A 27340-nucleotide genomic window follows, 5' to 3' on the forward strand; every position below is an offset into this window, starting at 1 on the left:
AAAATCTTCATAACAGCCCTTGAAGGTACTTTTATTCCTACTTTTTTTTTTTTTTAAAGATTTTATTTATTTATTTGACAGAGAGAGATCACAAGTAGACAGAGAGGCAGGCAGAGAGAGAGAGGGAAGCAGGCTCCCTGCTGAGCAGAGAGCCAGATGCGGGCCTCAATCCCAGGACCCTGAGATCATGACCTGGGCTGAAGGCAGTGGCTTAACCCACTGAGCCACCCAGGCGCCCTTATTCCTACTTTTGAAATGAGGAAATAGGCCCCTAGGAATTGTCCCTACTTGCCTAAGGTTACATAGCAGGTAAGTGGTAAAAGATTTGAACGAAGGCGGTCTGGACTGAGAACATACTCACCTATTTAAAATCTCCAAGTTAGCAAGAAATCAATGTCCCCTTCCCTAAATGGGAGCAATTAATTAATCAGCCTATGTGGTAGTGACATTAAAAAACACGATTAGAGAGGGAGCTCCAGGAACCATGGGGGGGGGGGTGCTGCTGCACGGTAAAGGGAGCTTGGCCCCTGGAGGCTAAAGAGCATTGAAGAAGCAAGAGAAACACTTGACCAGTAGTTCGAACTGTAAGCATGCTTCTTAATTGCTTTTGGGAGAGTGTTTACAAAATGCAGGTCCCAGATACTCTGACTTAATAAATCTGGCCTGAGCCAGGAACCTGAGTTATAAACAATTTGAACTCAGGTCTTTATTAAGAATCATTGCTCTGAAGTACGGAAAAGAGAGAAGAAGAAGGCTGCATTGCCAACAGACAATGGGAGATTAGTGGGGTTGGATCAGGGGCCACTGTTGAAATTGGGTGTCACAGTGGTGCAAGAAACGACCCGTGGAGTCCACCAAAGTTCTGAAATGGGCGCGGAGGTGAAAGTGTGTGGGGGTGGTGTGGGAAAGAGCTGAGCTGAGCATCTGCAGTGTTCTCAGGCTGCAAAGTCAATGAGATTCGACCCCTCAGAGCCTCAAGGACACCCAGAGGGAATCCCTTGGAACCCAGGCCCTGTGGTTGGAGAGTTATGGTGAGGCCCGTCCGCCTGCCCCGGGAGGCGTTGGACTTTGTGCTTTTCAAGGCTGCTGATTCTGGGTACCAAGGATCGCAGTTATGGGTGGGTGGCAAAAACAGTAGCCCAGCCAGGGGATATGGTTAAACACGTCCCCTCCTACCGCCGGGCCCTAGTGTCCTGCTTTTAGGAGCCCAGCGCGCGGAAATCGCGCCACCTCCGGGAAGACGGAGGAAGTGAGGTGGCCCGCCACCCTGCAATCTGCCTTCAGGCTCTGCGGCCTCGGGTTGGCCTAAGCTGTCCATCCCGGGAAGCAGCCCTCTGGGGTGGGCGCAGTACCTCCGACACTCCACAGAGGCCGAAAGTACTAGGCGACCAAGAGGAGAAGGCAGCAGAGTCACGTGTCCTCCCCACCCCCGCCCGCGCCCGGGGCCTCACCCACGCCGCCGCAGCGGGCAAGACGCTTGTCCTACAGCGCCTCCTCCTGGACAAGGTGCCAGACAGCCGGGCAGGGGGACTGAGCCTGCCCGGAAAACCCGAGGCTGAGGCTTCTTCGCGCGGGTGGTGGTCTTCAGGCACCAGAGCCTGGGAGCCGGTCCCTCAGTGTCCCCTGGGGGCGGCCTGGGGGCGGCCAGAGGTCCAGAGGATCCTGAAACACCCCCTCCCGTCCCACCCCCAAGGCTCTCGGCCCAGGATTATGCATCCCCCATTAATTAGGCAAGTTCAGGCAGAAAATCCCTTCAGTTTATCCGTTTATTTATTTATTTGACCAATCTCTGCTGAGCCGCTGGACCCCTCAGAGCCCTCGAACGGGCTGCACGGGTGTAACAAAATCCGGAAACGGTATGGCTGAAGGACTGGCCTGAAGTTTGGCGGTTTGAGCAAACGCCAGGAGGAAAGGCCTTTTTCTAAAGCAGAAGAACCAGGCTGGAAAAAAAAAAAAAAAATCTGTACACTTCCTGAGGATCACGCATAAAAATTTTCTTTTAAGGTGTTAAAAGTGTGCGTGTGCGTGTTTCTTTTAACACCTTTCTTTGAAAGATTTGGCTTCCCTTTGGCCACTAGTTCGTATTTGCAGACTCCTAAACTGGATGGGATGGTGAGTCAAGATGATTGAAAATAACGTAGTCAAGGACAACATGTTTGGCTATATTTAGATTGAAGGCTGGAATAAAGGAAAGATGAGTAGTGCATAGGAGGGAGGGAGGGAGGAAGGGAGGAGTGGAGAGATCAGGTTCTATCTTCCTGCCCTGGGTCCACTCGCCCCCTCCCCCATCCGTGCCTTCTGGCTGGATCCCGCGGGCTGGGCTATTTCACTGCACATGCGCCAGACGCCAAACTGCGCTTAGGGCACTGAACTGCAAGAGCAGCTCGCGCGCTGCTCTGCGGTTTGCGCCGCCTCGCACTGCTTGCGTTCTTACCTGCGGAGCAGCTTGGACGCCCCATCTCAGAGAGAGAGGATGCGTTACTTTCTCTTTTCTTTCTTTTTTTCCAGGAAAACCTGTGTTAAAAGCCCCAGCCGTCCTTTCTGATTTGCAAGCCCTGTTCCACCAAACCACCCAAATCGCCATGTTGCCAATGTACACTCTCAAGGTTGTCATCTGGATCAGCAATTTCACATCTAGTACACGGCTTCCCTCGACTGGCTCATCGAGGCAGGGGAAAACCACCCTACGTCGAGAAAGCACAACTTATCCTTCTTTCTGCACAACCATCAAGTCTAAGGGACTCGTTCCTAGAAAGAGGGTATCTATTCACACCAATTCCGGAAAAGTGGCCCTAAATTGGACTTAAGTCGGAATTCCGAGTTCTTGGTGGCTTCTCCCTAGCTTCCGGTGCCCCCGCGTGCCCTGCCCCGCGGCCGCACTGCGACAAGGCCGTAAATACCTCTAACAGCTGCCTGCCTGCCCAGAGTGAAATACTGTCTTTGTTCCGATTTCCCCCGCTTCCCTAGCTCAGAAAACAGAATTCTGGCGAAATATACTTATTTGAAGGAGCATCTGACTGGAAAATACGTTTGGTTTTCAGCCCTGGTGCTTGGCCACATTTATAACAGCGAGTTTTGCGCTTTTCCCTGGTCCTCATGAAAAGTGCAAGCCCAGCTCTCAGCCTGACCGGTAAAACACCGAGGCTCCGACATGTCAGCGACTCCCTGAACTGTAAACGGAAAGAGGTTCGGGCTGAGGACGCTGGGAATTACACTTCCTGGCTTAGGAGCTTTCAGAGTCAAAGTGTTTCTTACTTGATTTTTTTAAAAAAATTGAGTTTAATTTTTTAAAAAATTGGGTTAACAGGGACAATGGGGGCATTTCCGGCAGTAGCAAAAGCGTTAACTAGTCTCCTCCTGGCCTGAGTTCAAATGTGATTTGCAGATTATTTACTCCCTTAAATGCAATCGACCGTTAAGTTCCAATAAACCCTTAATGCTACCACAGGACTTACAAAGAACCCTTCAGTCCTCCGTATCTGCCCATGACCTCACCCTCTGCTGGGTAAGAAGACCTGTGGTAGGCCTAGGTTTTTAGTCACTTGGGCACACTCAGCCACCCAACCCAGGGAAAAAGCAACTGAAGCTGCCAAAACTAGGGCTTGGTCATCATGATCACAACTCCTCCCCACCCCCACACTTGTCCCAGCCCATCTAGGGGGCTCCTTAGGCTTTGGAACTGCCAGGGGACAGGCCTACGTGCCTCTGATCTGGGGCCTGCTTTTCAATAGGTAATGCTTTTTACCAATATGAGACAATGATCTCAACAGCCATTGTACCGTAGTGGCGAAATAGTTACAAAATACAGATATTCCAAATAAAAAATATCACTGTTTCTTATTTGTGAGACCATAGTGAGCCACGACAATTCCTCAGACGTCAACCGGCCACAAATAGTGGCCCTCCATTTTGAAGCCAGCGCGATTCCATCACTCGTGACCACAGAAACCTTTCTACACAGATGTCATTTATTGTTTAGGAACACTTTTATGGCCAAAACGATTACAAAGAATAGTTGGAATATTATTAGGATCTGCCGCTGGGTGCTCTGGAGGCGGAATTCAGCCGTGCGCAGGTCCACGCCATGCGCAATGCGGCATATTGTCCACAGGTTTTACTCTCTCACAAGGTGCTCATGAGGGAATAGTCAAGAGGATTTGAGAGATGCATCCTCAAGTGCTGTTCAAAATCGGTGGGATAAAAGAGCATTCCTTTTTTTTTTTTTTTTTTCTGCAAAGGCTTTTCTTTTAATGCATAGATAATGTTTCAGTTCAGTATTTTGAAGAAAAGGATAAAATGTTGCTATATATGACGTTTATTGGAAGGCAAAACAAAACAGAACAAACAAACAAACAGACAAAACCCCACCACGACAGTGCAATTAGAGAGCAGGATATCTATTCTTTTCCTATTCTGCCAAGTAAGAAACACTCGCGATATTTGAACTTAGACACGCTGTGAATTTCTTAAATATCTGTTGATTTTTACCCAAGACCTGAACCGGATTTTATGATCCCAATACCTCCCAAAATATGTATTCATTTTGTGACATAAAATAATCCAAATTCACTTGATAGATCATTAGATGTGGGAGGAACCTTTCTTAAATTGTTATAAAAATTCTCTAAGAACGAGAGAAACGGTTAAAAATATCTAAAATCCCATCTCATACATAAGGCCCAGTAAACCATAAACCCTAGAAATTAGCCAGCATCACTTACCAAAGCCTAGATTAACAAACCGAACACATCCTGGGTACGCAGAATCCACCCCACCCCCACCCCAGCCCCAACCCTCAACCCTCAAAAAACACCTGTTAGCCTCCCAGATACCTCTGACACAGACATACTGCAAAACACTGCTCTATACTATCGAGTGCCTTTAGTGACCCGCGGCACAGCTAAGACGCCCAGGAACCATCTACAGATTCTTCCCAGGGTGGGGACTGAGGGGCTCTCGATCCAGTGGGGTCCTATCTCTCCGAATCTCGAGGGGAAATGAGGCTTCCCTTGGACTTCCGAGCTCAGCTGGACCCCAGCCGGGGCCCCAGGGGACGCCTGCTCAGAGATGGAGCGATTAGGAAGCAGGGGGGCGCAGAAAGCCACCCCAAGGTACCGGAGAAGTATAGGGAGTCGGGCCAAGCTCACCGGGCTGCCCAAGGAGGTGGGCGCCTGGAGCTCCTCGGCGGCAGTGCTGGGCGCGGGGAGGAGCGACTCTTACCCGAAGGCTGCCGAGCGGGAGGCAGCGGTCGGCCGGGGCGGCTGCAGTAATCCATTAAGCGCTGCCGGGCGACGTGCACTGGGGGCTGCAGGGATCTGCTCACGTTGGAGAAAGGGTCGCCCCGGAACCGCGCGGCTTCAGTCCCCCGGAGCAGGCCGGCTGCTCCCGGCGGGCGGTGTCGGCGCCGGCGGGGGCCTGAGCGCCCCGGGCTCCTTCCGGGCTCTCCCGCCCGCCGGGCTCCCCGCCGGCTCCGGAGGCGGCAGCGGCGCGGCCGGAGCGAAGCGGCGGTGGGGCCACGTTGGGCGCCAGGCGGGAGCGGAGGCCGCCGCGGACCCCGCAATCCCGCAGCCCGCGACTGGATCCCACCTCTGCAGAGACAAAGGTTAGAAAAAGAGGGGGTGAGGCTCCAGGAAAGCAGAATGCGGGGGGAAATTCGCCTGGGAAATCAGGAAAAAGGCCGTGAAGGCGAGCGGCGCCTGCACATGACCAGCCGCAGCCAATGACGACCGCAAATAGGTCATAAAAAGGTCTATTACCAAGTTGTAAATTTTCTTCAAACAAAAAGGAATTTGCTGCAATTCCTTGCGGATTTTGCACATACAGCTCGCAAGCGCCATGTTTTTTCCTCTTTCTCTCCCCGCTATCTTCTGTTCTGTGTGTGTTCCTCCTCCTTTTCCTTCCTTCCTCTCTTTCTTCCTCTCTGCTCCTCCTGGCTCTCTCCGCGTCTCTTGCCTCCATGGTTCCTGACTCTCACCTTTTCTAGGAAGTATTTCTTTTGCTCTTTTTTGGTTTGGCTCGAAACCTCTGCTGAATAGAGCGTTGTGTTGGGAAATGAATGCGGTGTACTGCACAGGCGCTCCGGGAGGTGCTCCTGGCAGTCACCCCCTCCGACTCTCCTTGCGCGGGTCACTTGGCTTTCCCTCCCCTCCCGTCACAAAAAGGCCCGCTCCCCAGCGGCAGCCAGGCACTTTCGGTTTTTGCCCCTCTCATCTCCAGGCAAGCCAGACCCAGTGATCTAGCGCAGAAAACCTGGGCTCTGGAGGCCAAGAAAGCCCGCCCTCCCCCTAACACCTCTCCAACACAAATTGGGGTCCCTCCCATTTCTTGGGGTTTCTGGGGGTAGGAGAGTCACCAACCAGCTCAAAGTCTGGAAATGGCTTTGGGTACTTGTCAACTTCTCCAAAATAACATTTAAACTCCCAATGCTTGGCATTTATCTTGGCAGAAATATCCTCCTGGAGAGTGCTGGGTTCAAGGGGAGGCAGTCTTTCTGGATCCCCTATCTTCATACCCTTGCTATGTCTCCCCTAAGTGCAGTTTTTATTTCTAATTTAATTAGAAATTTATTTCAATTTAATTATAGTTTCCCCTTCTTCCATTGCCCCCCAAATGTCTGTCCATCGAAAAGACTGCTCAATGCAACATTGAAGAGGAGAGGGGCTCCATTTGTTCCAGTAAAGAGCGGACCCTCAATTTCAGCCTTGGGAAAAAAAAAAAAAAAGTCCTTTTTCTTCAAAAGCAGGAGTCACATTCCTTTTGTACTTTTGATAGGAGCTGCTCCAGAGAACACCAGCTGAAAGTAAATGTCCTTGAGGGCCCCAGCATTCTCCTCGTCATTAATGCATGGGCATGACCATCCAGGCTTCAGAACCTGCCTGAAGGAGGTAACCCATCCCCCTATCCTTCAAGGACACCATCTTTGGACTTCTAGCAATGCATTTATAAATACTTGCATTGGATGTCTACGGGTAGATTTTCTACTATTAACATCATCATATCCAGTAAGTACCTAAGTGAACAGAGACTTAAACAGAAAACACACAGCACCCTCTAAAGCAGGCCATTTGTATCCCTTGAAAAGTTTTCGGTGATCTTGGATGCTTTTTATTAAAGGAATTCTGTTGCCATCTGTCAGCAAAAGTGATACTCTTTTTTTTTTTTAATTTTAAAAAAAAATTTGACAGACAGAGATCACAAGTAGGCAGAGAGGCAGGGAGAGAGAGAGGGAGGGAAGCAGGCTCCCTGCTGAGCAGAGAGCCAGATGTGGGGCTCAATCCCAGGACCCCGGGATCATGACCTGAGCCGAAAGCAGAGGCTTTAACCCACTGAGCCACCCAGGCACCCCAAAAGTGATATTCTTTCTGGAAACAGTGTGCTCTAACTTTGCTGGAGGGAACCACAGCAGTATCCAAGGTCCATTAAAATGTTCTATTCCCCTGTCCACCCCGATTCCAGAAGAATCAGCAAACACCACGGAAGCAGAGGACACAAGCTTGGATGTGAAATAGCAACATCTTATGCATTGAAGAATAATAAAACAATGTTTTTAATTACAAAAGAAAATGTGTAAGAATATGTGGGGCAAATATTGGGGCCCTTCCAAGCTAAAACACTTTACACTGATCTGTACATATGGAACTGAACAGAGATTGCTCACTTTAAAATTTTCTAAGAAATTATCTCAATTGCCAATTTTCCTCTAGCCACATAAAAGCAAACTTTATGACCTTCCTTTTCAGCCTGGGGAAGGGGGTCTGGGAAAAGACTTTGCACTTTTGAAAAGGCAGCCATATTTGCACTTTTTCCCCTGTGCAGAGTTGTAATCCAGGCGATGTGCTGGGCTTTGTGGAACCTCACAAAATGGCAGTCTCCGAACTGATTTTTCTCTAGAAACCTTTGAGACCCACACCCTTTTGTGTGTTTCTGGTTCTTGCAAACAGAGAACCTAAATCACTTGGAAGGCTTGGTTCTTTCATTCAAGTATTAGCATTGGAGGGTCCTATTTTTCTCTAAACGGTTTACAGACCTCTCTAAGCAGACTCTAAGCAATCCAGGGCCAAAAAGCATCGCTCGATTTTCAAAGGATTGTCTGAAGGTTTATGCAAATTTCTGCAGCAAAAATGTTTGCTCGTTTTGCTGCAAGCCTCAGATGTTTACAGATTTGAGCCAATTAGAAGGGTATCTTCTGTGCTCCTCACCTCGAGTCTGTCTGCATGAAACACCATGATGGGGAGTTTCTAGCCACTAAAAGAAGGTGATGTGTGTGTGACACAGAGAGAGAGAGACAGAGACAGAGAGGGAGAGAGAGGTGTAATTCCCCAAGCTCTTTATTTGAAGGCAGATCTATGATTTTCCCAGCTACAAAAAGAAACATATATACCTAAATTTATTTATGACCAACATTTTCTGCAATGTGTAATCTATGTGTAAGTACAAATACACCAAATATATATCCAGAACACCACAATTTGTATATGTACAAATACTCTGCAGTGCATCACGTACTACAACAGAATTTTTTTCCATACAAGAGCTACAATTTTACTATGGGTTGGGGGCGATGGGTCAAGAAGTACAACACTTCCAGAGCAACACAGAATATAGAGGAAATAAGAACATTGCTACCTCCTCTTCATTTCTTGATTACCACATCCATTCATGCACCAGGTCCCGAGTCTTGCCCCAAATCAGTGACTCTATAACCGCATTTTGGGGAGCATTTTTGAGTGGGAGACAGCGAATTTTGCTAATAATCACTTAAATGGAAGGCAGCTGGAGTTTAGCAGCAAGAAGCTCTAGCCAGCCTGTGGCCGCCACCACCATTGCCACCGCTACTCTACCAACCCCCACTGCCACCACCCCACAGGCTGTTTCCTAGCCATGTTTTCAGGCGCTTGGCATCTTTGCTCTAGAAACCAACAGCAGAGTCTCAAGCAGCACACGGAGAAGAGCGTTTCCAAATCCAGCATGCACATTTGCAGCTGTCTCCTCTTGTGCAAATGTTTCTTAAGCTGCAGGCCACCCGTGACTTAAAATTGTCTTTCCTGGCTCAGGTCAGTGAATGCCACGGCCACAGCCTCTTCCCTGGATAGAAAGCTAGGAGCTGTTTCACTTCTGGCCCCACCGGTGCCAACATTTCCTAGGTCCTTGAAGTGGCAGGCAAATAGCCCACCAATGCCTGAGGGGCTGATTCAGGCCTAAGAGAGATTCCATTTTTTTTTTAAACCTGTGCAATAAAAACCACTCTGGAAATTAAAATGTACCTCTTTAAAAATAAACGCATCTAAAAAATGCGAAGAGCCCGTCAATGTCTACCTTATGAGATGCTTCTCATTTCTTCAGGAGAAGTATTAGTTTACTTTAATTTTTCCTCGTCTCTACTACCCCGCTTCCCCCTCCTCTTCCCTCATAAAATGGCAGCTGCAGGAGCAGCCTCCAATGGAAAATGGATATCTTGTTAATAACAGATCGCAAACCCCAGCATCAGCACAGGCTCAGCGGAATAATCTGTGGTGTAACCCGGACTCTGGGTCTTCCCCCACTGGGCCCACAACTTGAGTCCTTGGCGAAGTTCAAAGCTTTCACAGTATCTTAGCAAGGTTATTTAGAGCAAGATGCAGCTAGGATCTTGAGCCTAGCCAGCCCTCTCTGGAATGAAAAAGAGACCCCTCCCCTGCATTTATTTATTTATTTTTACAAAGGAATGCTTGTAACCCACTCCTTTCTTTCTCTTTTTTCTTTCTCTCTCTCTCTCTCTCTCTCTCTTTTAAATCAAATAGAAGCTTTAGTGACACGTTGCCTTCCAGTAGCCCAGACGGTGGTTCCTGACTCAGGGAAAGGATTATGTGCGGCGCTCAAAGACACTACCTCTAAAAAAGATTCATTTCTTTATTAAGGAGCTAGCTAGGTTCTGGAGCGGTTGTTTACACTCAGATTTTTCTGCATTTGCTCTCAGGGCTTGTTTCAATAGGTGAGGCCATCCTGGAGAACAGCAGAGGACGTACCAACCGACATCAGAGGCGCACACAAGTTGGCTCAAAATGGGCGTGCAAACAGAGCGAAGGAAATACAAATAAATATGGCACCTATTCAAAAAACGGATCACAGCAGCGGCCACAGCATAGAGACCTAGCGATTTCAGGCGATACCAAGCGCAGTTCAAAACGAAAGCAAGTTGAGAAATGAGAGACATTCCAAAAGGCGACTTGCCAGAGTGAAAAGTTAATGAGTGAAAATGTTATAATTGGCTTTTCAAGTATTCATTCACTTTAGATGATTAAATTGCCACAATTTGTATAGACTACAGAAAATTATTAAACATCAACTACGACATTTTCCTGAAACTTTTGTCATTGGCCCAACATCTTCCCCAAGCTTAAGGAAGCTGCAGAGCTGGACGACACATTACACTCTCCAGCTAACGTGTGCTTTATGAATATTTGGCCCAGAATTTTCCCAGAGATATTACATTTACAAAATACTCAAAGAAACCTTGTAGGAGTAAACAAAAGGCACCCAAACCATTCATTATAAAAGCAGGAAAAGAAAACATAAATAATACGCTTTAATCAAATAACATAAAGTAAATATTCTGCAGGCATAATTTTTTAAAAAAATTAATAGATCTCTTTTAATTTACTCACCATAAAGAAATGATTTTAAGTGTTCAAGTGCACTTGTTTGATTAATAAAGCATTTTATATTCAATTATTTAGTGCTAATCATTAGGAAGTTTATGTTGTTGAGGCAAATCACCAGCTCAGACATTAAAAACTACCATTATAAAAATATAGCAACAAGGTCAGTATCAAATTACCCTTACATAGGACAGCTCAAAGGCTGCTTCTATGTGATACTAGAAACTTTAAACACCCAAACCCCTCTCAAAGCGCAGAAACCTCAAGAGCAGTGACATGAAGGTAGCTTGAAATACAGGTAAAGTCCTTTCCAACAAAGAAAATAGATGGTGTCCAACAGCATGTGTTGATCATTAGTTTTAATAGTCTGTGGTAAAATTTTAAAGGTAGAAGTTAATTTGTCAGGCCTTCGGCTCTGTCTTCCTCCAGCTCTTGGGCTTCCTTTTTGGTTTCCCCATCCTTTGCCTCCTGTCGGGAAACTGGGAATTTGTCCTTGTTGTTCTCTTTTTTCCATTTCATTCTCCTGTTCTGGAACCAGATTTTTACCTGTCTCTCCGTGAGGGCTAGGGCGTGGGAAACCTCAATTCTTCTCTTCCTGGTCAGATAAGGGTTAAAAAGGAATTCTTTTTCCAGCTCTAGAGTTTGGAAACGACTGTAGGTTTGTCTTCCTCTTCGTCTACCAGGAGCTGCTGATTTAAAAAAAGAAAGAAAGAAAACAAGCGTTTTAGAAATGTAATGGTGCCTCTGCAGGTTGCTGGAGTTTTCTGGAACGTGTCTAAAGGATGAAATACAAACAAATCTCTAGCTCTGATATGTATAGGATACGCAGGCAAGAGAAATAGAGAGAAGGTCTTCACAATTACTGTCCCCATCATCTTTACGCAGTTCCTACTTTACGAAAAAAAAGAAGTATTACTTTTGAATAAGAGCTACGATAGCTACATAAGGAAAAAGGAGAGGGCAAGGAAAAGGTAGTTTTAAAGCTAGAACGTGAGATGAAAGCAGATTTCTCCCCCTCTCCCCGCACTGGAAAAAAAAAAAAAATGCATCCCAACCTTGTGGTCTCATCCAGGGAAACATTTGAGAAGGAGACGAGCTCTGATTTAAGTGGTCTGGGTCCTCGCCAATATTACCACTGGACGATTTACAGTCAGGATATTGTACCAGCTCGGCCTCTTGCTGGGTCGTAAAAATCGGCTGTCTCTGTAAGTTATCGTATCCGTAAAACTTCGCGGGCTCCCCGTGACAGGCAATCCCGCCGCAGGGGGGAGGCGGCGGCGGAGGCGGAGGATGCGGAGGAGGAGGGGGGGCGGCCTGGTAGGCTGCGGCCGGGCTGCCCCCGCCGGGGTGGAAGTAGTCCTGGCCGTGGCCCGGGCCGCCCCCACCACCGCAACCCGGCCCGGCGGGCGGCGGCGACGGATGCGGGTGCGCGTGCGCCTGCGGGGGCGCGTGCGGGAAGCCGGCGGCACTGTTGCCATAGAGCTGCAGGGCGGCGGCGGCGTGGCGGCTGCCGACCTCGGGCGCGAAGTGACAGTCGTAGTAAGTGGGATTGATGGCCTCGCCCGCCGCGGCCGCCGCCGCCGCCGCCGCCGCCGCGGCCGCCGCCTTGTACTTGGAGTACAGCGGGTTCACGAAGTAAGAGCTCATTGGGGCGGCGGCGGCGGTGGTCAGGGGCCGAGGTAGGGCGGCCCTGGGCGGGCGGTGTGCAGCAGGCAGGGAGCGCGCCTCAGCGCGGCCGCACTGCCGCGGGGGCCTCTGGGGCGGCTGCTCGTTCCGCCGGGGCCGCCGGGCTACGTTGCTGCTGCTACCCACCCGCCCGCGCGCGCGTCGCCTCTGAGGCCCGGCCGCCGCGGGCACTTGGCTACTGGACGCTCATGCCCGGCTCTCGAGCCCGCCGCCTCGGCCTCGCGCCGCCTCCCTCGCGGGTCGCGGGGCCTCACCCAGCCCCCGCGCTCACCGCCCGCCCGGCCTCTCCCGGCGCGCGCCGGCTCGGCCGCAATATAATCGCCGACGCCCCGGGTGACCTGCCCCGCTGCCTCCACTGTTTCCTCTCAGGCACCAGGCGGCCCTGAGCGCACCGGGACAAGAAAAAAAGTGCGCCCGGCCCACGGGGACACTCTTTGGCTTCGGTTTACAAACGCCCGCTCTGGAGGGAAGAGAAAAAAACACCCTCTACCCGCCACCACCTCTCACCTCGGCCCCCCCGCGGCCCCCTCCCACCGCTCTCGCCGCCGCCGCCGAGGCTGCCGCCCCGGTGCGCCCCGGCGAGGCATTTTCGCACCACGCCACTGAGTGGAGAAGATGGGGGCGAGATAACCGCGCGGAGGGATCCGCGCGGAGGCGACACCGTTGCTCCCGACGGGACTCCTCACGCTGGCCGGGAGATGCCTCCGCCGGCCTTAAAGGGGGCCCATAAAGCCGCACTGCCAAGGGCTCGCCTTGCCCCCCGGGGCCCAGGGAATGTGGCTCGCGGCTGGCGTGGCGGGGGCGCGAGAGAACCTTACACTTGGTGGGGGGGGAGGAAGGAAGGCCACTCCCAGGAGGCCAGGGCAGCAAATGACTCCCTCCCCTGGCCCCTAGAACAAACCCCCAGAGGTTGGCCGTGGCTTTTGCGCTTCTGGACACGCGGGCGCAGACCGGGGAACAAGGGCAAGTGGTGTAGACTGACCTGATCGCGTACATTTGGGTTGGGTCCGGAGTGGTTTGATTAAAGGCCACAAAGGTGATCCCAAAACCTGGCATTATCAAAGCGAATCTAAGGCCTTCTTTTCCAGGCGGGCAGGCCTGGTGGAAATGAGATGTACATTTACCCTTGACGCACTGCACGCCTGGCTGAGGCTCCCAGGTTAATTGATATTTAATGGAAATCATGCCTATGAATATAGTTTCCATCATTTCACCCTTGATAGACGTCAGCACCAGGCGCAGGGGGAACTGAGGAATGTGGGGGCGGCGGGGGCGGGCAGATTAGCATTGCTGAGGGAGTAAATAGAAAAGCGGACAGAAATGTTCCAAGGCGGGAAGGAGAACTCACGCTCGGGTGGGTGGTATTTCCTCCAGCAGGACGAGCGGCTCCCGGGTCTCAGCCCCGGCACGGAATGGACCAGGGCAGGCGGTGGCCCCGGGCGAAGCGCGGGGGGCCGACCCCTGCGAGTCCCCACTTGGAGCCCCGGGGCCGGTGTTAGGATCGCTCCGGTTCCGGGCAGCTGCAGGCGGCGCCCACCGTCTGCTAATGATTCTAGTTCATCTGCCAAGCCTGTGAAGTGACTGCTGAGAGCGGGCGCTGCATTCAGCTTAAAAAGTTACTCATTTTTCCGAAAGAAAGGAAAGAGAAGGGTCATCCTAGCTTGAAGGATGAGGAAGAGAAATGTCCCGTGTCATGTGGGCAAGTCGAATGTAAACCGGCAAAATATTCCTGGTTTTACGTGCTCGCTCGCCGTTAACCGCCGTTTTCTCTTCCTCAAACCTCCTTTTTTCTCCCTGTCTACTCCTGTATTAATGTCCAATAAGTATAATAAGTCTATGTTGAGTGCGTTTTCCCTCGCCGACTCGGCCTTTCTCGTGAGCTCTTCAAATGACCGGGGCCCCTTTTCCTTAGGGATAATCTATTGCTGTGAGGGCACCAGGCCCACACCAGCCTTAATCGACCTCGGAAACATGCCCCGAGCCCACGGAGGGCGCTCCCGCTAAAGCTAAACCACACTACGCCGGCCTTTCACGCCAAATGCAAATATCTAAAAACCCGAGACGGCCCCCAAAGGCGCAGCAGGCGAGTCATTTCCACCACCCCCTACTCCTTGTGGGTTGGTCCTGTCTGTGACTGCGATCCTGAGGTCAGTCCGTGTGGACTGAATCATATTTTGCAAATGGAGAAAATGAGATCGAGACGGAAAGGCATAACAAGATAATGTTTAATACTCTTTCAATTGTTTCTACAGAATGGCTGAAAATGGTCCAGGTAAACGGGTGGTTAATGAATTTCCAGATGATAAAGGCATGCTTTATTTTTTAAATGAGTGGGGAGTGGAGGGTGCGGGGTGTGGGGTGAGGGGAATGGGGTTTGTTGTTTTCTGCCGGATATACCCAGGTAAAACTTCCTTAAAATCCGAAGGCGAACAAACCTATTCTGATAGTTAACGATTTGTACTTCAGCCTTGCAAATACCCAATTAAAAGAGAATTATTCTCAATAAAGCCTTGGAACCAACTTTGTAATTGTGGCTTTTTAAATTTCCGTGTTTGATGTGTGCGCGTGTGCGTTATTTAAACTCTAGATCAATGAATGGGTTTTGGAACAGAATGGGAAAAAGAAGAGCGAGCCCAGATCTCAATACTACAAGGCACCTTCCAGAGCTGTGTTTTTCCTTGGGGGTGGGGGGGCAGGTCGCAGAAAAGAAACACAAATACTACGAAATTCATTTCTACACATTCTGGCCTAATTAAGAAAGCATTATAACAGAACATTTCCTCTTGGGACAAAACACTTAGCTCCCCCTCGCCCCCCACCCCAAGCATTCTGTTTATAATCTGAATGGGAAAAGAGCGCGATTAACTTTGTAAATAAAGATCTATGCTTTTTACATGCTTGTTTTGATAGACTGCATTAACTTAACCATAACATTTTATAGTTTCAGCTGTGCCATAGTCCAAATTTTCTAAAATCCTGACTAATCCAAAATTTTATACCTAACAAACACGCCTGGAGAATTTAATAGTGTACACTGCATCTTTTTGGTCAAATTTATCCTGATTAAGAATTAAAAATAAGATTGTAAATATTTTAAATCAAAACCTTCCTTGCCGCAGCGCCAGCTTTACGAGATCACAAAGTGGAGCAACAGCGCTCTCTAGTGGCAAAATGCCGCCTCCCTTTATCCGACTCAGACCAGTTCTAATCTTGTTCTTTATTTTGACTGGGGCTTGGATCGTTGACACTAATAATGCTCCATCCCTTTGATTGTCAACAAGTCAAGTGCAGTAAGCAGGGGCTCCTGAACGCCAAAGATATCTGTACTCCCGAGAGCTTCCAATAGTGTCTTTTTCAAAAGCTTCCAGACCTTCTTTTGCCAGACACAGTAGGTCCCCATTCTGTAATCGCCCACAGTTACAGGATGGGCTGGGCTGAAGAAAAATTACAGCTTTCTAAATATCAACTACAGCAGGCTTTTTTGTCAGAGGAGCCAGGCACTTCGAAAACGAAGAAATGATAGTTCATTTTATTGGTATTTTCTTTTAAAGCTTGTTGCTCAGCAGAAAATCCTGAATATTTGCTATTTTAACTTTTTATTTTTAATCCTTCAGGCCCATTTCACTGGGCAATCTGGGGACAAGGGAAGGCAGAACTAGAAACCAAATTAAAAGCTTTTTGCTGGATCTCTGAGCGGCTGTCTGGAAAGGCCCTGTTTGGTTGTGTTTATTGGCATTTCTATACACAATAAATGAGATTTTAAATTTATATCACAAGTCACAGAGTGAGATAAACTGATTAAGCATTCCACTTGAATTTTTGTTAAAGCAAAGACTTTTTAATCAGCTGAGGTATTTCCTTCGAGGTTAATCGTTTTTCTCAATTTCAAAAATGTTTTCTTCCAATTCAGCTGTAACGATTACATTTTTTATAAGCAAAGAGAATTTAGAATTTAGAACAATACTTTTGCTACAAAGTTTGGAATGGGAGGCCAGGTACTTTTATGAAAGGACATTTAAATACATCTTTCCCTGCGACGATTCGGCTGGGAGACCCTGGGTTCCAGTAAATGATTCAATATCACTAACTTCTCCCCAAATAACAGGCCAATTAAAAAAGAAAGAAAACGAGCTAGACTGCCACCATAGTGAAATATTATAAAGAGCCACCCACCATAGGCTGATTCTAATACTGGGCTCGTTTTAAAAATCAGAAATCTATCATCTCCTCTTTCCTACCCTCCCCCATTTTTATTTCCTAGGTGCTCACACCTCATCGGGAACTCTCAAGCCCATGCCTTCTTGGTCCAACACAGTCTTGTTTATATTTTATTGTCCAGATTTTAAGACCCAGTTTTGTCTGCATTTTTCCCTTCCTCCCACAAACACAACATCAAAATGAGATGGTTTCAAAGCGAAGCGCCGAGCCTGTCGTAAACTCATTACCTCCAGACGTCTCGCCGGCTCGATGGCTTTATGACACCTTGGCTCTTCCTGTTTTCAAAGAGCTCTAGGTATCGGGTTGGCCGCAGGGGCGGGGGTACGCTGCACCTTCTGCCGGATCTGGGCCTTGGCTTTCCCTCCCAGCCCCCCTCTGCTTTTCCTTCAAGTCCCCTGTTTCATCAGGATCCCCCCAAACTCTGCCATTGCCACTCCCCTTCTTCCACCTAGCCCAGGCCACCCGGCGCCACCCATTCTCCGGCCTGCAAAAGCTATGCTGGCCAAACCTTCACTTACAATGACCTTCATTTTAGCCCCTGAACGCAGACCTTAGAGGGCCAAGCTGGGGGCTAAACTCGCACTGGAACTGAGGGGGGGAAGGGGCACTAAGATGGGGTGGGGGTAGCTGCCGAGGAGAGCCTTGACCATTTTCATCTGCTAAGGTCACTTTGGGGCTCTTGAGTGTGTGCAGGGCAGAAGCTCGGGCGCAGCCTAACCGGCTCAGTCCTTCAGGAGCCAGCCAGCCTTTGGAGGTGGGGGAGTTGCTCCAGAATGCAGTTGGCCTTTCCCTTGTTTAGAGAGGGGAGGAGATGGCTTGGTACCCTTGAGTAGGCGGAAACGGGGTGCGATGTTCCAACTCCCAGGAAAAGTGTGCCTGGCTTCTGGGGCCCTGGGGGGGGGGGGCTCCGCTGGGCACTGCTGTGAGGCTGACACTGGGCCGAGGGCCCGGAGTTGGCTGAGAAGCTGGAAGCAGGCTGGGGGAAGGACAGAGCAGCCAAGGGCCCCCCTCTGCCCACACAAAGGATAGACTCAGAGGCACATCGGACCTTAGGTGGAAGGGCCCCAGATTTTTAGCAGTGTCTCCCTCCCAGGGATGGGAGAGAAGTCCTGTGGGGATGGTATTTTGCAAAGAGACAGAGAAAGCAGACACACAGTGTTCAGGGCCAGCGTCTGGGCTCCGTTTGATCAGGTCAGCATTTATTGGTAGGAAGCGGTAACATTTACAACTGGTCCTCAGGCAGGAACCCGGAGGGCCTACACCCGCCGCCGCCCACGCAAGCCGAGCCCTCCCCAGGAGCGATCGCCCCTCCAGTGCACTAAGAATAAACCCCCCACCCACCAGAGGCCCTGTGCTCCCCTCTCGGCCTCATTTCAGGTCTCAGTGAAGGGCCGATGGGCTCCCTGAGGAAAGGGGACTTTCGTAACTGGTGGGCAACCTGGGCGGGCCTCCCACCGTCGTCGCTCTGCCTTCACTCTCAGAAGTGGGGCGCCCTTGGCCCCTGCTTGAGCAGCGCTGGGGGCTAAACTACAGCACTTTTCAGAAACATAGAGGACATTTACACAGGGGAGGGCTCCTTAATCCAGCGTGCACTCACAAAATATAGCATTTCCTATGGAACCAACGGTTCAGGAAAGGGAGGGGGGAGGCAAAACCCAAAGCCACTTCGTTTCTCCAACACAAAAGCGAGCAAATACAGAGTCCCCCAAATACCTCACAGAGACCAACCACACAGTCACTTCTACCTAAAAGGGAGAGGGGGAGGAAATGTCCGAATCGCAGGAGAGTTTCTGGAAATCAGCACCCACAAACAAAACCCCCACTGCCTTTGCAGCGCACAGTGGTCCCGCCAGCGCCGCGTCGGGTCAGTCTCCTTTGGGGCATTTCTCCTTGCTCATCTTTTTCATTTTCATTCTACGATTCTGAAACCAGATTTTGACCTGTCTCTCTGTGAGGTTCAGAATCCTTGCCACCTCGTAGCGCCGGTCCCGGGTGAGGTACATGTTAAAGAGGAACTCCTTCTCCAGCTCAAGCGTCTGGTATTTGGTGTAGGGACAGCGCTTTTTCCGGGTGGAGCGAGCGTGGATCCAGTTTGCTGCAGGGTTATCTATGAAGAGGGGAGTTTGGAGAAAGGGATCGAGGGGCGGAGGGGAGGCAAGGAAAAACGACAGGGTGGGGGAGAGAGGTCGTTAAATTAATTTCACCGAGGATGGCCGCTTTTCACAACTTGGGGGGAATTATCATAAAAAGCCTTAATGCCCGCGCTCTGTTTACCGTACAAACCGCGCGCCTAGGGTAGGTGGTTATGGGAAGCTTTTTATGGATGCGTGTTGCTCGCCTAGGCTAGAGTAGGCGTCTAGACGTTTTTATAGGTTAGTAAAACTATCAGTTTTGCACATTCGAGCCTTACAGGTTTCAGCAATAAATCAGGGGGCAATTTCTTTTGCACTTACTTGGGTCAAGTTGCTGCTGCGGCGGCTGCGGATGCTGCTTCTCCTCCTCCTTCAGTGGGCAGCCTGGGCTCGGGTGGTCGCTGCAAGCCGAGGGCTCCGACGAGCCTCCTGCCCCGGACCCGGACCCGATCCCTGCCCCGGGCGCAGCCGCCGCTGCCGCCTTGTCCCGTAGGAACGAGTTGCAGGAGAACTCGGGGCCGCCGCTCCCCTGGGACTCCCGGGCCGCGGAGCACTCAGTCCTTTTGGAAGAGGAAGACGTGGAAGTGGAGGAGGAGGTGGAGGTGGCGGCGACAGGGGTCTGGGCCGCTCCGGTTTCAGGCTTAATCCCGTAGTGCCGCCCGTTGGATGGGCCGCTGGGGCCGGGGCTGGGACCAGGGCCCGGGCCACCTCCACCCCCGCCGCCGCCGCTACCTCCGCCGCCCGAGCCGCCCGGAAAACCGGGCAGCGGCTCCATCCAGGAGCGCATGTAGCGGCCGGGCTCGGAGGCGGCGGCGGCCAGGGGCGGCGGGGGCACGTACGGGTGGTAGAGGCCGCTCATCGCCGCCGCCGCCGGGGGCTGGGCGGGCACCGCGGACCACGAGGCGGAGAACACGGCCGATTTGGGGGCAAAACTACACGAGGCAAACTCGGCGGCAGCAGCAGCCGGGCTGTCGGCCACACCTGTGGGCCTGCCCTGCGCGCCGGGCCCCGGCGGTCCAAAGCGCGCGGCGAACACCTCGTCGCCCTCATGGCCTATGAGCGAGTCCACGTAGTAGTTGCTGAGGGTGCCACTGGAGGACATTTTGAGGCGCCGTGCGCTCCCACCCAAGGTTACACTGCCCGCCGCGGCGCCGCTCCCCGCCGGCGCCGGAGCGGCCGACTAGTTCGCAGGCTGCAGCTTCCACCATTGGTCGCGCGGCCCACGTGATCATATTTACCAATACCGGGAGTAAATCAGTCCGCTAAACTGGGGGCTGCTGTGATTTAAAAAAAAAAAAAAAAAAATCATCATCAACATAAGCGCCGCAATTAGAGCCCATGGGCCGGGTCCGTGCGCCCAGCTCGGTCCGGCCTGGCTCGGACAGCCTGCGGTGGCTGGAACCACTACGCCCGACCGTGGCCGCAGGAGGCGCTGGGACTATTTGTTCGTCTCTTCTTGCCGTCCTCGGTCCTGCAGTTCAGACCCAGGCGCTGCCTCTCCAGCCCGTGGACTCAGCTCCCGGCCGCGGGTCCCGGGCGCACCGAGCACTGGGCCAGAGCCCCGGGCGGCCCAGGGCGCGCAGGGCGGCGTGCGGCCCGAGGCAGGCCGGCCTTCGGAGGCGGCCCCCTGGCGCCCGAGGGGAGTTTTTTCCCTGTGCCTTCTTTGCTACCCAAACGCACCCCTCCCTACACAGACCCACACACGCTCTCTCACAGCTTGTCGTGTTGTTTAAAACAGGTGGAAGACCTCTGTAATGATATTATGCCTTTCAATAAAAATTTTATGAGGTGTATTTGATTATAGATTAATGTGTCCCTAATAAAACGGACGGATGGAGCAGCTCGTAGGGCCTCCTCCCCCTAGCACACTCACACACGCCCGCGCAGCCACACACTCCCCCGACGTGAGGCTAAGCACACGCCACGGCCCGAGGGGTGAGCTGGGGCAGCCCGGCCCGCCGACTGGGTGCTTCGGCGGCCTCCGCTGGGGCTTCTGTGTGCCCTCGGAAGTGCTGGCAGACTGCAGCGTAGGCACCGCGGGGACGGTGGCGGCCAGGATGCCTTGTCTTTCTCCGGGGCTGCTGGAGAGGCCCTGGAAGAGAACACGCCATAGGGCAGAACCCAAATGCTAGCGCAGGCCCGCTCCCGCCCACCACCCGCAGCCTGCCTCAGAGAGGCCAGCGGGAACCGCATCTCCCCGGGGCCAGGCCGCTTCTTGTGGCGCCACTGTCTTCCGAATTCTTCTTCTTCTTCTTCTTCTTTTTTTTTTCTCCAGAAGTAAGGCTGGGCAGCCTTGAATCTGAGGGAAATGCCCATTGTCACTCCCAAATCCATGGTACAAAGCCTCGGAAGCTCGGCTGGGAGCCGAGACAAAAGCAGCCCGAGAGCGGGCGGCAGAGGATATATTCCTCACTCTACAAGTTGCCCAGAGCACCCTTGGAGGGATCCCAGCCCACCTCGAACCCCGGAAAGGAAGGGGGTAAATGGCTACTTATGGCCTGATTGATTGCCTTTGCCAATGGCTTTCTGATTTTGTTCCAGAGGCGATGCCTTTGCCTGTAGCACGGGTTTTCCTCTGAGACATGGCCCCCTGTCAACAACTAATGGCGCTCCCCACATCGCAGGGAGGAAACGGATAAGTTAAAATTGCCCTCCTTCTCCTGCCCAACCAATGGAGGTCTGGGCAAATCTACTCTTGTGTTTCCAACCTGGCATTGATTCCCAGCCTTCTCTCTCCCACCCCTAAGAAATGGCTCTCCTAAAGGGTTCTGTCTTGGAACTGGGGAAGGTTCTTGGTTTTCAGGAGGAAGTTTAAAACTCTGAATAAATACTGAATTTCCTAAAGACTCCCTTGATGGGAACTGTAAGGCTCAGAGCCCCTGAATAAATAGTTTCATGGGGAGAAAAAGTGAAAAGGACGTGTTTGGTGAAGCTTCTTGAAGTCGGAGGAGACCTTTTGAAACCACAACACAACATGAGGAAACGAATTCTCTGTCGGCTCTTCCCTCTAAGGCCTCTTCTCCTTTCTCCAACAAAGAACTAGATAAGCCTGGACTCTTTCGGTGAAGGCTGGCTGGAGTTTTCTAAGCTGGGTCAGCAGCTGGACGTTGGACTTCATGTGAAGTCATGTTCATTTGCAAAGTCCCTTTCAGTCACCTTTTGTACATTTTCTTGTCTCCCGATACAGTGGCTCCACCCAACAGTTTATAGTTAAATAGTGGGAGCATTACCTGGGGAGGAGGAATCTTTTTAGAAAATTTTACAAAAATTTCATATGGGCCACTGAAAGCTAATGACTGAGCATGAAATCCTTCCACAAGGAAACCAGGGCAAAGTGGGATGGGAAAACTCACCCATCCTCGGCTTCGCTGTGGCCTGGCTCTTCTTGCCCTTGGGATAGGGTGGGGGTGAGGGCAAGGAAGGGGGCAGAACTGGAACCGTGGCAGTGCTAGCTGCTGTTTGTCCTTGTTCCTGTAAGGGAGGCCGGCGGCTTCCAGGTGGGCCAGACTGGTTTCAACCTAGCCCCTGATGATGGCACACCAGTCAGAAATCACCAAGACCCTACTGAAAGTGTTAGAAAATAACAAAACCAAAACCAAAGACAGGAAAACACACAAAAGGGAGCTGTGGGGAAAAAAGCAGCGGGGGCACTGTCTTACTTGGCTCTGGTTAGAGGGAAACAAACACCCATCTAGAATTCAATTATGTTACTATACTGGGGAGGTGGGGGAAGACTCCCCTTCTTCCCAGCTAGGAAAACAGCACACCTTGGCTGGATTATCACTCCCCTCCACCAACCACTGCTGAATTTTAGCACCCTAGGCCTCCTTCAGCTTCGCCCATCTTCCTCCTTCTTGCTCTCTGTCACCATCCTCAACTGCCCCAAACAAGCAATTTAACCGGAAAATAATTTCACCAAAGGCTTTCATTTCCACTGTAACATAGGTCCATTTCAGAAAGCAGAGGGAGCGAACTCGTTTCCAGAGTTTATTGCATTATACATGCGACCAGAACATGCACAGAAAGGACAGGTTGCTGTTGTACTTCTACCAAACCACAGATGCACCACAAGGGAAGGCTACAAGGCATAAGTCGTCAATATTCCATCTCACCAAAGACAATTGCTAAATTCATTTGCGAAAAGATACATTGTAATGTGCTTTTTTAGTCCCCCTCCCCCCAAAGCTTGTGGGTTTTCTTAATCTTTTTTTTAAATATATATGTAATTTAAGTACTTTTAAGTACTGAATGTATTCAAAAACGCCATGAGATCATGGACTAACCACACACAGAGACCTTTTGCATTAGGAAAAACATGAAAAAGTCACATTGCTGGATGGATGAATGAACTGATGGATGCTGTACAGTTCCAATAAGTTAAGACCCAAATGAAAATGCGCAGTAATAGTTACCCTGCATTACGATGAAAAAATAATAAATTACACGTGCTAGTTTTTTTTAATATATATATACTCATAGGGATTACAGATCACTTGCAGCACGAACAGAATGACCCCAAAGTCACATTCTAGCAGGAAACAAAACAAAACAAAACAAAAAACAAAGAGCAATGAAGGTTTTGTTTCCGCCTTCCCAGTCCTCCAGCACTGGGCCCTGGAACGCGGTGCCCCCTCTCCGATCCTGGCCTCCGACGGGCCTGGGACCTAAGAGAAGGTGAGGTTGGCGGTCAGTTCTCGGATCCGGTTCTCTCGGCTCATCTTCTTGAGTTTCATTCGGCGGTTTTGAAACCAAATCTTGACCTGCCTGTCGGTGAGGTTAACGCTCTTACTGATCTCTAGGCGGCGCTCGCGGGTGAGGTACATATTGAACAAGAACTCTTTTTCTAATTCCAGCGTTTGGTGCTTAGTGTAAGGGCACCTCTTCTTTCTGCCACTCTTTGCAGTGAGCCAATTGCTGGTTGGAGTATCGGACTTGATTTCCTCTAACAAAATTAAAGGGAGAAGAAGAAAAAAAATCAAGAATTTTTTTTTTCTCTCAGTCTTTTCAAATGTACCCTTGGCCATGACCCCGCTGGCAGCCAGGCCGCTTTGGGAAATGCTGGTATTAAACATTACTCATATGAGGTGGGCCCTGGAAAGGATTTGTAATTGACGCCAGATTAGTTTAAATGCCCAAAATGACACGATGGGCGGGTACTCTTGCCCTGGGTGTCAGGGTTCTCTCTCTCCTCCTCTCAACTTTCTGATTTGCACAAAACATCAGTACAATAGTAAAGTTTCAGGATCTCCCCAACAACATTCTAACTGGGCAGCTTATAATTGGGCTGGAGTGGAAGAAGCAAACCACAGCCTGAATAAGACTACCAACCCCACGGCTGCCTCACACCCCCAAGTCTGCCACTTCTTCCCCACTTTTCCTGCCCAGGCGAGGAGCCCCACAACCAGGTTGATAGTTGCCCTTCTCTTTCAAAAGATAACCAAGGAAGCGAGTACACCTTCTCCGACCTGCCTGGGGCATTGCTGTACTCCCCAGAATTTCTTGCATTCTCATGCTTTCTTGACCCTACACAAAAGCATCCTCCCACGCCGAGAAATGTGGCTCCTTACTGTGGCCCACCTCTGGGCACTGAGGGAGAGGCTTAAGGGCAGGGTTCCTTCTAAAAAAGCCAGCACTCCAGGCTCTTTGCCCCAGCTTAGCCCTAAAGCTGGCCCTGCCGGGTGGGCCCTGCAGATTCCATTCTCCCCCCCTTCAGCCTTTGCCCTCTTTGCAAATGGATTGCAAAGCTTACGGCACTTTCCCCCAGACAAAGCCAAGGTTACCTAACCCCGCAGAGGCTGGGAGCCCTGTTCCCCAGTCCCAGTGCCAACCAGCCCAGTCATTTCGTTCCCATTGCCGCCCCCAAGCTCGCAGGATGCGGGGTGCATACACTTGAACACGAACACAGTGCCTTGGACCGCCTTAAAATCATCATTGGGTGAAAGGCAAAGCTGGGACTGCAAATCTGAGAAGGAGAAAGGAGGTTTTGGGGCCATGTTTACGAGCCGCAGGTCTCATTTGCCCTCTTTTGTTGCATTTCAGGTCTAGCTCAGGAAAAATAAACCCGGCAAGCCCTTCCTCTGCCCAGGCGCCATCAGCGTGGGGCCAGGACCAGCCAGGAGGGCCAGGGCAGCCGGGGAGAAGCGGGGACCATCTCAAGACTGAGACTGCCCCTCTAAAAGCCAGGAGGAGCGGCACCTGCCAGTCGGGCCCCGCCTCAGCTGCCCCGGCTCAATGCTGGGCACCCAGGCGCTCCCTCTCCGCCGGGTTCCCGGGCTGCACGCCCCGCTGGGGTGGCAACTTGTTCATACCGACCTTTGCTTTCCTTCTCCTGTACTTCGGGACTGGACACGGAGACCTCAGCCAGGCAGCTCCTTTCTTCCGGAAGGCCGCCCTTGGCCTCGGGGCTCTCCACCTGGGAGACTTTGGTGGGCTCTTGGCCGCTCACAGGCTCGTTCATCTTCTTTTCCATCTGCAGCTGGGCGGCCGAGAGCTGCGGCTTGGCCGCGCCGCGAGGGTTGAGCTGGAGCATGACTGTGGAGCTGCCTTCGGGGCTGTTATTGTACTCTTGGGTTTTCCCGGTGGCGTAGGTCTGACTCAGTCTAAAATATCCAGGGACAGGAACTTCGGGGTTCTCAACGGGACAGGACTCAGGGACCAGCCTCTGGTACGAAGGGACCTCAGCAGAAATGAGTTTGTTGCGCTTATCAGAATACATGCAGCAATTGGATTCTTCCTTAATGTTGGTGGTGAAGGAGCAAGTGGGGACTTGCTGTGTAACAGGTTGCTCTATTCGACACGATCTGTTCGGGTCTGTCCAACTGTCTACTTGAGGTATATAAGGATGCACATTCATACCCATATTTTGGTGGTTCACTTCTCTTTTGGCCAGAGACGGGAGCAGTCCACAGGTTTGCATTCCATAGGTCCCCATGTCTGCGCTAGGTGGTGGCATGTACATGCTGGCGCTGCTCGAATAAAAACTGTCACTCCTGCAGGCACTGATCAAGGAATCTACTAAAAAAGTATTAGCAGCAGGAGAGCTGTTGGGAAAGGACATTTTGGGGAGGAATTTGAAGAAGAGAGATTGTGTCCTTTGTAGGCTGACATCTCTAGGAAAACATTCCCCGTGTAATTGTGGATGCCTCTGCCGACCACATGACAACCAAGCCAATGAGATTTGAAAATGGCCTTGAGCCGCAGCCTCCTCGCAGGTCACGTGCTCCAGAGCCCGGCCGGCCGGCCGCGTAAGCACGGACAACAGCGACATCTACTACGCGCCCGCGATAGTGCGCGCTGGAGACAACCGGTCCAGCGCTCTCCGTCGCCCGCCAGCCTCCCCGGGGCTCGCTCAGCCGGCCAGCCCCACTCGCGTCCCCCGCTCAGGCCTCTGGGCCCCGCTAGCGGAAGGAAAGCCTCAGCCGGAGGGGCGTCCGAGAGAACGGGCGGGGAGGGAAGCCAGAGTGCCGGTGCGCCTGCACACAGAAGCATGCCCCCGCACACACCCAGGCAGAACGCGCCCGAAAGCCGGGGCACGGGCGGGGGGTGGGGGCCCGGCTGCTTAATTTTCTCCCGGGCAGCGTGGGAAGGTGAGTCGGATTCCCCGGGCTCAGAGACATCCCACCCCAGGGAGCCACAGGAAGGGTGTCTCACGCAAAGACGCGATCAGGTTATCGTGGGGAGCGGAGGCAAGAAGGGCGGCGAGGGCTAAGAGGCCAAGCTGGCCGGCCCGGAGCCCCGAGGACTGGCCGGCCCTGGCGCTGTCCATTCCCTCCTCCAGCCCGAGGGAGATGCGGGATCCAGGCCCCTCCGCGCCCGGGCGGGCTGCCCAAGCCTTCGGCTCTCTCGAAGGAACCACACCCCGACCTCTGCGGCCGGGCCGCTGGGAGCATTCAGCCCGGAGACAATCCCTCGCCAGCAGTTGGCTATCCTCGAAAGCGTCCCTCCGGTTCCCAGCGGGAGAACTAAACCGAGGTTTCCTTCCCTACACACCCTGATAATAATGAGCAAAGAGGAAGGAAGGAAGGAAGGAAGAGAGAAAGAAAAGAATTTTTTCAAGGAAAGGGGAAAACTCTTGCCCTCAGACTCCAGAAGTTTGAGAAAACTGGCTGGGCCGAATAGCAAAGAGAGAGGGAGATGCAAAGGTGTCATTTGGTTCTTCTGCAAAGAAAAATATGTTTTCCTTTTATGGATTTTGTAAAAGCATTGGTTTCTGACAAGTGCAAGGTACAAAAGGTTGTGGAATTTATTAATACATATTAAGAAGAATCAGGGCGATCAATAAAATTCTCATCTACATTCTTGGGCTACTTGGTAATTTTCTTGCTTCTGAAGGTTTTTAAAGAGTTATACCCGCTGTTGCCACACACGGGAAGATATTTTATTAACAAATCAATCGAGACTTTGTAAAGGATAAGATTAATAGTTAAGATTTAGCATAATGGCGTTCGCTTTATGAATTATTGAAAATTATACTATTGATTTTTCCCCTTCGCTACTAACCAAGAAGGTCAATTTTTGTTTTAACACAAATCGTCAAATATTAAAAGCTATACTTTTGTCAGAAGTTGAGTTTTATAGTTTTGGACAATTCCTAAAATTATTTGACACCATTTTGCTTGGAAAAGGGGAGGGAGAAAAAAAAAAGGAGGTGGGAGAAACTTAGTCCTC

The 27340-nt window shown here is 51.2% G+C and overlaps 3 protein-coding genes and 2 long non-coding RNA genes across 9 annotated transcripts; 1 reads left to right on the forward strand and 4 right to left on the reverse strand.

The window, feature by feature from the left end:
* Nucleotides 1-1730: 1730 nt before the first annotated feature.
* On the reverse strand, nt 1731-6159 carry LOC131827059 (uncharacterized). The gene is made up of 3 exons (XR_009351870.1): nt 5975-6159; nt 5221-5588; nt 1731-1940 (listed from the first exon to the last, which is right to left on the reverse strand). It is a non-coding gene; the product is annotated as an uncharacterized LOC131827059 (long non-coding RNA).
* Nucleotides 5464-7582, forward strand: LOC131827058 (uncharacterized). 2 transcript variants are annotated; one of them, XR_009351868.1, is made up of 3 exons: nt 5464-5602; nt 6772-6884; nt 7456-7582. It is a non-coding gene; the product is annotated as an uncharacterized LOC131827058 (long non-coding RNA). The 2 variants fall into 2 exon arrangements; XR_009351869.1 differs by having other exon boundaries at nt 6772-7001; nt 7456-7545.
* Nucleotides 7583-8303: 721 nt separating this feature from the next.
* Nucleotides 8304-13227, reverse strand: HOXD8 (homeobox D8). 2 transcript variants are annotated; one of them, XM_059166967.1, is made up of 2 exons: nt 11693-13227; nt 8304-11323 (listed from the first exon to the last, which is right to left on the reverse strand). In XM_059166967.1, exons 1-2 carry the CDS (start codon nt 12282-12284, stop codon nt 11031-11033), a joined length of 885 nt encoding a protein of 294 aa, XP_059022950.1. In that variant the 5' UTR covers nt 12285-13227; the 3' UTR covers nt 8304-11030. The 2 variants fall into 2 exon arrangements, with proteins under 2 accessions (XP_059022950.1, XP_059022949.1); XM_059166966.1 differs by having other exon boundaries at nt 8304-11326.
* Nucleotides 13228-17682: 4455 nt separating this feature from the next.
* Nucleotides 17683-21133, reverse strand: HOXD9 (homeobox D9). 3 transcript variants are annotated; one of them, XM_059166970.1, is made up of 4 exons: nt 20547-21133; nt 19912-19950; nt 18995-19233; nt 17683-18648 (listed from the first exon to the last, which is right to left on the reverse strand). In XM_059166970.1, exons 1-4 carry the CDS (start codon nt 21005-21007, stop codon nt 18407-18409), a joined length of 981 nt encoding a protein of 326 aa, XP_059022953.1. In that variant the 5' UTR covers nt 21008-21133; the 3' UTR covers nt 17683-18406. The 3 variants fall into 3 exon arrangements, with proteins under 3 accessions (XP_059022953.1, XP_059022954.1, XP_059022952.1); XM_059166971.1 differs by lacking the exon at nt 19912-19950 and having other exon boundaries at nt 20547-21131; XM_059166969.1 differs by lacking the exons at nt 19912-19950; nt 20547-21133 and having other exon boundaries at nt 17684-18648; nt 18995-19904.
* Nucleotides 21134-22627: 1494 nt separating this feature from the next.
* Nucleotides 22628-27284, reverse strand: HOXD10 (homeobox D10). Its single transcript, XM_059166968.1, has 2 exons — nt 24986-27284; nt 22628-23615 (listed from the first exon to the last, which is right to left on the reverse strand). The coding sequence occupies exons 1-2, from the start codon at nt 25938-25940 to the stop codon at nt 23338-23340; spliced, it is 1233 nt and encodes a 410-aa protein (XP_059022951.1). The 5' UTR covers nt 25941-27284; the 3' UTR covers nt 22628-23337.
* Between the last annotated feature and the right edge of the window lie 56 nt (nt 27285-27340).

Source organism: Mustela lutreola, chromosome 3 (assembly GCF_030435805.1).
Source record: "Mustela lutreola isolate mMusLut2 chromosome 3, mMusLut2.pri, whole genome shotgun sequence".
Classification (NCBI taxonomy): domain Eukaryota; kingdom Metazoa; phylum Chordata; class Mammalia; order Carnivora; family Mustelidae; genus Mustela; species Mustela lutreola.

Coding starts and splice junctions, on each gene's coding strand:
- HOXD10 (XM_059166968.1), bottom strand. CDS start 25,940: ATGTCGCTGTTGTCCGTGCTTACGCGGCCGGCCGGCCGGGCTCTGGAG. Junction 23,616..24,985: donor ACAGGAGAAGGAAAGCAAAG/GTCGGTATGAAC, acceptor TAATTTTGTTAG/AGGAAATCAAGTCCGATACT.
- HOXD9 (XM_059166969.1), bottom strand. CDS start 19,775: ATGTCCTCCAGTGGCACCCTCAGCAACTACTACGTGGACTCGCTCATA. Junction 18,649..18,994: donor GCAGCAGCAACTTGACCCAA/GTAAGTGCAAAA, acceptor CCCTCTTCATAG/ATAACCCTGCAGCAAACTGG.
- HOXD8 (XM_059166966.1), bottom strand. CDS start 12,284: ATGAGCTCTTACTTCGTGAACCCGCTGTACTCCAAGTACAAGGCGGCG. Junction 11,327..11,692: donor TCCCTGGATGAGACCACAAG/GTTGGGATGCAT, acceptor TTTTTAAATCAG/CAGCTCCTGGTAGACGAAGA.